At 35.5% G+C, this 9,687-nt stretch overlaps 1 protein-coding gene across 1 annotated transcript in view; it reads right to left on the bottom strand.

Moving 5' to 3' along the window:
- Positions 1-7,321: 7,321 nt before the first annotated feature.
- The window catches only part of LOC110595436, a gene marked incomplete at its 3' end in the record, with an annotated part of 65,256 nt that continues 62,890 nt past the window's right edge, over positions 7,322-9,687 (bottom strand). The window contains exon 3 of the mRNA XM_021711215.1: positions 7,322-7,753. Coding sequence (XP_021566890.1) covers positions 7,322-7,753 — 432 coding nt within the window. The remainder of the gene's footprint in view (positions 7,754-9,687) is intronic.

Consider the following 9,687-nt stretch of genomic DNA (forward strand, 5'->3'; position numbering starts at 1 on the left):
CAGGAAAAATTAATCACTGGGGAGGAGAAGAGACTAAAATTCTTCACTATACCCAGATAGACTTTTCATCTGTTCCTCAGAGGGCAACTTCAAGAGATGATCTAGCAGATTCTATTTGCATAAGACAACTTTTGTTCACTGTAAACTTCGGCCTGTCACCTTCCTACCACCTCTCACAGAGTTCAAAGGAAATTTGTACCAGGATGTTGTTCTTTGGGCTCATTTATTTCCCCTGGAAATCATTTATTGCCTCCTCACAACTGTCTACATCCCTCATTTCCCTCTGTCCTCTGAAGAGGATATTTAAGCCTGAAACATTTGGCCCTTCTTTGAGTTTCATATTTTCAGGATGTCTGTGTCCCTGTACATGTGAATAAATTTAAAAGCCTTTTTCTGCTACTGATTGGCCGATTGTCAGTCATTTCAGTGAACCTTTAGAAAAGGTAGAAACAAAGCATTCCTTCCATCTCTACAATGTAAATAAAAGGTTTACATTAAGATATTGTTGAAATGGACATTATATAGCTATGTAATTCAATGTTCTAGGATGCTAATGTCTATTCATTGTGTGTTTACTATTATAGTTACATAAAATCTCAGTATGTGAAACGCAAGCAGCTCTATTCCACTTGAAATTTGGATGGAGAGCTTAGCACATCACTGGTTCAACATCCTCCCCTTCTTTGTCCATGCCCACTCAAGGACTCTAGGAATCTGCAAAATTCCTTTGGAAACCACTGTAATTGATAAAATTACCTATAAACAAGATAATATAGTGATTTCTTCATAATTTATAAATTACCTTTGACATACTCAAGCCTATCATAAAGTCATATTATATCAGTCTGAAAATTGTCCCTTACAAAGTCAAGTTGATTATCATTCTGCATATAATCTTCTAAGTGTTTCCAAATTAATTTAATTTTATAAATACATCACAAGTCCTTTTGATCGTAAGCATTTCTTCAGATTAATAAGAATTTGTGTTACTTTTTAAATAACTAATTTTCTTATTAAGATATAATCATTTTTCTAAAACTCAAAAGCCTAAGGGAATCTAGAACACAGATGTGGTAGCAGATGTAATGAGTTGGACAGCTGATCATATTTAACAACTCAGGAAATATTATAAGCCCACCTATGCTCACCAGGCAATCAGAATGACAGCAAAATAACAGAAAAATGCCCCCACAATTTCACTGATTCTACATAATTTTTCTTTAAATGACTAACTTCAATCAATGCCTCACTATAAAGTTCATTCTCTCTTCCAGTTACCTCAATATAGAGAAGAGGAAAATACATTTCATTACATAATTAAATGTGAATGGTATCTTTTCCCTGAAAAATAATTTTGATATAATGAAAATTCAACACTTGGGCAAACTATTTAAAATAGGTAAATATGCCGGGCTCGGTGGCTCAGCCTGTAATCCCGCGCCTTTGGGAGACTGAGGTGAGTGGATTGCCTGAGCCCGCGGGTTCGAGACCCGCCTGGGCAGTGAGACTTCATCTCTACAATAAATCAAAAAATCAGTCGGGCGTGGTAGCACATGCCTGTAATTCCGGCTACTTGGAAGGCTGAGGCAGAAGGATCGCCGGAGCCCAGCAGGCGAGGCTGCGGTGGCCAGGAACGGCCACTGCACTCCAGTCTGAGTGACAGAGTGAGACTCCAACTCAAAAAATAAAATAAAATAGGTAAATATTATATCAAAATTCTAATTACTGAAGTTGCCATCCATGTTGAAAACTATATTAGTCCATTTTGCATTGCCCTGAGGCTGGGTAATTCATAAAGAAAAGAGATATATTTGGCTCATATTTCTACAGGCTATACAAGAAGCATGGCGCCAGCATCTGCTTTTGGTGAAGGCCTTGGCAAGCTTTTACTCATGGCAAAATCTAGGAAAACCTGGCATGTCACATGGCAAACAAGGGAGCTAGAGGGAGAGGGGATAGGTGCCACACTGTTTTAAACAGTCAGCTCTCACATAAACTAATAGAAGGAGAACTCACTCATTTGATTGGCATGGGGAGGGCACCAAGCCACTCATGAGGTATCTGCTCCTATGACCCAAACACCCCTACCTGCAACAATGGGGGTCACATTTCAACATGAGATTTGGAGGGGGAGAAAAGTGTGGTATCTTAAATCTCAAAATTTAAAACACATATATGTGTGTTTTATATATCCTTTATGTAAAGACTCTTTTAATCGACCTCAAACCCTAATAACAAAAGTAGAATGATGCAGAACAATTTTAAGAAAAAGATAAACTTATAGAGAAGTTGCTATAAATTAGTAGTAACACAAGCTGCACAAAAACTAATTTATAAAAAGTAAATGAATCTGTTCTGATAAATGTAACCATAGAATGTCACAAGTTTAATATCAGAAATGGAGTCTAAAAAGTACATAAAGAAGTTATTATTTATGTGAAACACAAACAACCATGTCAAGTGGATATATATATGTTCATATAATCATATTACTCAAACTATTCCTTCGATTAAATATGAATAGGTTTACTTTGCTCCTAAACAGAATATTCTCTGTCTCTCGCTCTTTATTTTATTTTATTTTATTTTTATTTTTATTTTTTTGAGTTGGGGTCTCACTCTGTCACCCAGGCTAGAGTGCAGTGGAATGATCCCAGCTCACCACAGTCTCAATCTCTTGGGTTCAGGCAATCTTTTCACCTCAGCCTCCCAAGTAGTTGGGACTACAGCTATGCACCACCACACCTGACTAATTGTTTTTTTTTTTTTGTAGAGATGAGGTCTTGCTATGTTGCCTGGGCTGCTTTTGAACTCCTGGGCTTAGTCCTCCCACCTTGGCCTCACCAAGTGCTGAGATTACAGACATGAGCCATTACACCCAGTACAGAATATTATCTTAATACTGTGAATACTGTGTTTTTAGAATCTAAATTCTTGTCACCAGGTCAAAAAGTAGCAGTCAGTTTTTCCAATTAGTTGATAAAGTTAATTGTTATTTAAAAACTCATCTGGTTCCAATTTTCTGTACTATGTTTCCTACAGACACCAAAATTAGAATGATGAACGACTTATTTCCTAGGAAATGGAAAAGTTTGGGGAATTTAAATTGCAGAATTATTTGTTACGGTCTAGAAAACACTATATTTCCTGATTGTTGAGACTAAAATAGCTGTCTATTCCACAAAGGTGCCAAAACAATTTATTAGAGAAAGAACAGTCTTTTCAACAAATGAGCCTGAGACAATTGGAGATTTACAGGGGGGAAAAAAATCAATCTTTGATCCTTACTTCACACCATACACAAAACTTAACTCAAAATGTAAGAACTAAAAGTAAGTATAGAATACCTAGAAAAAGAAAAAAGAATGTATTTATCATATTGAGTTAGGAAAGTGTTCCCAGTAAAGCATGAGTCATGAAAGAAAAAAATCACTATCTTGGATTTAATACAAGGCCATTTTTAAATATACATCATTTTTAAAATGAAAGACAAGCAAAAAATTTAAAAATTGCAACTTATACCTTTTTTAAAGTATTTTTATTTAAAATTTAAAATACCAAAACTTAAAAATAAGATTAGCAACCTAATTTAAAAATTGACAGAAGAATTGAAGACACATTTTACTAAAGAACATAATCAATCAAATGACTAGTAAGTATAACAGAGGATGCTTAGCATCATGACTATTAGGAAAACATAAATTAAACCACAATAAGATACCACTACACACCCATAAGAATATCTAGAATCAAAATGATACAGAATACCAAGTATTGGCAAGGATGTGAAGAATCTAGAACCACTGTATATTGCTGGTGGGAATGTGAAATGGCTCTGCCACTTTGAAAAATAATTTGGCAGGTTTTGAAAATGTTAAACATAAAATTACCATATAACCTATGATTCTACCAAAAAAAAATGAATGCCTATGTCTACACAAAGATATTTATACAAATGTTCACAGCAACATTATATATATTAGAAAAAACATATATATATTAGAAAAAAACTTAAAGTCCATCAACTAGGGAATGGACTTTTTAAAAATATGATATATCAATACTATGAAATCCTACTCAGCAATGAAATGGAAAGAATCCTGATACAGACTATAACAGGAATGAACCTCAAAAGCATGCTTAATGAAAAAAACTAGAAGTGAAAGGTGACATATTATAAAATTCAACTTATATGAACTGTTCAGAAAATGAAATTTATAGAGACAAAAAGCAGGTCAGTTGTGGGCTTGGGTGGAGAGTGAGTGAGAATCTTTTTATAATGATGGGACTGTTCTAAAACTAGATTGTGGTGATAGTTTCACAACTGATACATTTCCTAAAAATTTTCAATGGTACACTTATAATGGGTAAATTTTATAATATGTAAATTAAACCTCTATAAAGCTTTTTTTACATAAAGATATATTAGCTTTCATTTTTACTTATGTTAACTGATAATGAATACTTTCAAAAACCCTACAACTTCTGCCAATGTTACAATAGAAAAACTACCTACAAAATTTTCAAATTGAGGCTTAAGTCATAGTTCACCTGTTTTCAAAAGTTCCCTTGCATAACAGTCAGAAATCTAAAGTCATAGTACAGTGAAGGCAAGAAGCATAAGTAATTGCCAATAAGTAATTATTTGAATAGATAAAGCATAAAAGAAGACTCTTGTCAAATGAACCTCATAAGAAGTTTTAGCAAATGCTGTATACTAATTTTACTAGGCAATAAAACTTGCAAATGCTCTAATCAATCTCTGACACAGTTCTTTTATAACTGTAAGTCTTCTCATTGAGATTTTTCTCCCTGAATAATTAAATAATGTTGCTTATGACAATGATTTGATTGAGTATTTACAATATACCAGTTACTATGCTAAGCATTCACATTTAAAATCTCATTTAATCCTTACAACAATCCTGTTATATATTCATTGTTAGCTCCACTTTACAGACACAGAAAATGAGACTTAGAAAGAGTGAATAAAGACCTAAGATTCAAGACCCAAGAGATTGAGTAAAAGATCTTGAATCTTTTGCTATATAGTTAGAAAGTGTTATCTCCGGGTTGAGTTAGTGGTCCATTTGCTTAACCACAGAACTATGCTTTTTGCCCTTCAAAAAAGTAAAACCATACTTTTCCTTAAAAGAGGAACTATACCACCAGAAAATGTCATTGTAGGGTTCTGTTTACAAAGCAAGAATGCCCACTTGTCCTGGAGTAATTCTACTGCCAGTTTTGGAGTCAAGTATAAGAGAGAGTCATGAACAGTAGGTAAAAGTAAAATTGATACAGGTAACTTTTAAATGACTTTGAACTACTTTCACCCTAGAATTCTCGTATACCTGAAAAGAGCAGGTTTAAGATCGTTATTCAATTTAGAGCTGAGAATTCCTTGAACATCAATGAGAAGAGAAAATGAGAAAAGAGAAATGTTTACCATTTGTATTGACCATTCAGTTTTAGCCAGAAAATACACTACACTGTTCACACATATATTATTTCATATATCCTCAAAACCTACTCCTTAAGTATTGTACCTGCAATTTACATGATAAAAACTATGGAACTCAGAGGTCAAGTAGCTTGCCCCAAAACACACAGTAATAAGTGGCAAGAAGCTCATGTTCTTTTTCACTATACCATGCTCAAATCCCAGTGTTCTATTGTTTATTTTATAATTGCTTCTCTCCAATTCAAAATGGCCTTATCGTATGTCTTATATCAGACAATAAGTACTCCCTAAAGCCCTAACAGGTACTTTTCATTCATTCATTCATTCATTCCCACTTACTAAGCCCTTTTATGTGCCAATCAGAGCAAGTGATAAAAGATGAATAAGAGGAAGCTCCTTCCTTTAAATAAGTGGCAGTATATTACTAGTATACAATCATAATTTTAAAAATTAAAATGTAATTTAAAAATATAATAGCATTAAGTCCAAGACACAATGCAAACATGGAGAAGAAGAAATTGCCTCAGTTATTTCACCTATTCTACTATAATACCTTCAGTATGAAAAATATATTTCTTGCCTCATCTTTAAGGCCTTTAATCCCTCTGTTCACATTTGTATTCAATTCAATATTGATTGAGCACCCATTGAACACCATAATGGAAAGAGAACAGATTTGGAGTCAGGTGAGAGTTTAATCTATTTTTGCCATTTACTATGTAAACTTATGCAAGTAGCTTTACCTCCTTCAGTCTCTGAAGCTTTTTAAATGCAATTCTATTAAGGTATAATTTGCCTAAAATAAGATACTAATTTACATAAAATAAGATCTTTCCATTTTAAGTTTACAGTTTATTGCAACTTGACAAATGCCTTTACACATGTAACAAACAGAATGATCAAGAAATAAAGCTAAGAACTTTATAATTCTAAGAATTGTACAAAAATATGTATAACCACTTCTTCATAGTAGCCTCAAACTGGACCCCAAATTTCCATCAGTAAGTAGATTAAAAAGTTTCCTTGTGCCACTTTTCAGCCAATCTGTCCTCCCATCCAGGATCCTAAACATAATCACTATCTACTTCTGTCAAGAAAAATTAGATATTTAAATGGCATTTAATATAAACAGAATCATATAGTATGTAATCTGTCATATCTGGCTTACTTTGTTCAGCAAAAAGTTTTTGAGATTCTTTTATATTGTTGCACGTAGTTTGATGTATTCTGTTCCTTTTTGTTGGTGATTTATATTCCATTATATAACAAAAATTGTTTTATCTGTTCACCTAGTGATGGACATTTGAAGTTCAGTCTGGGGCTACTATGAATGAAGTGCTATACACATTCCTATACAATGCTTTATGTAATCTAATATTTTCATTTCCCTTAGGTCAATATATATTAGTGGAATTGTAGGTTTTAATAAGTACAAGTTTAACTTTTTAAGAAACTACCAAATTGTCTTTCAAAGTGGTTGTACCATTTTACATTCTCATTAGAAATGTATGAGTTACTGCAAACATTTGGTATTGTGAGTCTTTTTAATTTTAAGCTAATTAAAGTTGTGTAGTGGTATCTTGCTGTGACTTTAATTTGCATTTCCCTAATGACTAAAGATAGTGAGTACATTGTTATATGCAAACAGCCATTCAAATAACTTGTTTTGAAAATATTTTTTCCCATTTTTTAATTAGGTGGTTGGTCTTATTATTGTACAGATATAAGAGTTCTCTATAATATAAGTTACTTGACAAGTATAGGTTTTGCAAATTTTTTCTACCAGTTTCTAGCGTCCCGTTTCATTTGCTTGATGGTGTCTTTTGAAGGGCAGAAGTCTTTAACTTTGAGGAAATTCGCTTTTTCTTTTTTTCTTTTTTTTCTCTCTTTTTTTTTAAGCCAGTTGTATTTTATCCACGGGTGCTCAGACCACTCCTTCCACTGCTGCTTCTTGGGCTTCAGATTCTCCTCGTGCTTGTTGAACCAGTGGCATAGGGCACGCGTTTTCTTAGGCCGCAAATCCAGGGGTTTGTATTTCTCGCCCTTTAAGAATTTCCTGAGGTTTTCTTTCTGAGTCTGGTTAATAACGGTGAGAACACAAGCAATGGATTTGCAGGTGACTCGGATCTTAGAGAGCTTGGATGCTGCGCTGCCTGTCACTTTGGCGACCCGCAGCTGGGACAGCTCTGCTTTCAGTTCGTCCAGCTGTTTCAGCAGCTCCTTCTTCTTGCTGCAAAAGTCTGGGGCCTTAATCTTGATCACTGCTGCACAAGCTACCACCACTGCGGCCGCCTGCTCCAAGGAAAAGAGCTCTGTCTCTCAATTGTTTCTTTCATATGTTGAGGGCCCTAAACAGTATTTGCCTATTTCAATGTTGCAAAGATTTTCTTCTGAGGGTTTTATATTTTCAGTTCTTATTCTTATATCTGTGATCCACTATGAGTCAATTTTCAGTATGATGTGCCCAAAGTTCACTTTTTGCACATAGCTATCCAGTTGTTCTAGCACCACTTGTTGAAAAGACTGTCATTTGCCCCACTTAAGTATTTTGTCACTTTTGTCAAAAATCAATTCACCCTGTGCCCTGGACCTATTTTTGGACTCTATCCTATTCCACTGATAACATATGTGTATATCCTTATACCAATACTGCATTTTCTTGATTATTTAGTTTTATAATAAGTCTTAAAATTAGGTACTATACATACTCCAATTTGTCCTTTTCCAAAATTACTTTGGCTATTCTAGGTGTTTTGTATTTCTACAAATTTTAGAATCAACTTGTCAATTTCTAAACAAAAATGTCCAGGGGAGATCCAAGATAGTCACTGGGGAGTAACTGACCTACACCTATCTCACTAACTGGAACAAAGAGGATGAACCCATGCACCAGTAAACTCAGGTGGCTTGAACAGTTTTGGATGGGGGAAGCACCCTGCATCCCTCAGAGGTCTCTTCAACCACACTGGGACCAAGAAAGAGAGTCTGAAAGGTATAAGTTGGAACTGGGATGCCCCATTCTGCCAGGCACCAAGCTCACATAGAACCTGCAGCCCTGTTTGTGTGCGAGAGAAGGTACATGCTCCTGGCACAGTGTGGGTTGGTTCCCCTCCTCCCAGTCACATGTGAGTCATTGGTCCCACATGGGAGAAGACCTGGTTAGGGCACAGCTTCCTGTGGCCAGAGTCCATGGGAAGCTGGGAACATACCATATTCTGAATGCCTAGGTCAGTTAGCCCCCGAGTGCAACTCACAACCAGCAGTGCCTGACAGCCAGTTCCCAGGTCAAGAAAGCTCACCTCCTAGTCACACTCACTCAGTGCCCACCACCAGCATCTGGCAGCCAACTTCTTCCTCCAAACCAGAAAGTGCCAGAGTCCAGCTCTTAACCGAGTTCAGGGTACCCCAAAGGTGGAGATGGCGTTGGCGATTGTGAGAAAGAGAAAAAGAGAGAGAGAGAGAGAAAGAGAGAGAAAGACTTGGACAACTGTTCAGATTTGAGCAGAAGCCATTTTACTGTGAGTAGTAGTGAGCTTATATTTCTCTCTACAAGGGAAATAATCTCTGCAAGTTACCACCACAGAGCAAGTTAAAATTATCATTACAAAACAAATCACTTACAACAAATTACATAGATTTTTTGTGATGTTAAAACGATGCTTAAGTTTAAGTATTCTTTTTTTTTTATTAATCAATATTTTTTATTAGGTTTTGTGGGGTACAGTTAAGGGTTAGGTGTACAATTACATTTCATACAGGCACCCTGTTGGTAAGAGGTGTTTTCCCATCCCCAGACAGATATTTGCTACTGTTAATCCCATCCCCCTCCCCCCCATAGTTCCCAGTACCGTCAGTCATTTTCTTATAGTATTACATTGGATGTTCAAGGTCCGTTATATGAGTGAGAACATGTGATATTCGGATCTTTGTTTCTGTGAGAGGTCACTCAGTATTATAGACTCTAGTTCCATCCAGGTTGCTGCGAAATTCATGATTTTGTTCTTTTTTATGGCTGCATAGTATTCCATCATGCATATGTACCACATTTTTTTAATCCAGTCCTCTTTTGATGGGCAGCATGGTTGTTTCCAGGTTCTTGCTATTGTGAACAACGCTGTGATAAACATACATGTGCAGGTATCTTTTTTATAGAGTGATTTGAGTTCTTCAAGGTATATTCCCAGTAGGGGGATTACGGGGTCATATGGGAGGTTGATATTAGAGCT

The sequence above is a fragment of the Carlito syrichta genome, unplaced genomic scaffold (genome assembly GCF_000164805.1).
Source record: "Carlito syrichta isolate Samal-C Ts95f unplaced genomic scaffold, Tarsius_syrichta-2.0.1 Scaffold301935, whole genome shotgun sequence".
NCBI lineage: Eukaryota > Metazoa > Chordata > Mammalia > Primates > Tarsiidae > Carlito > Carlito syrichta.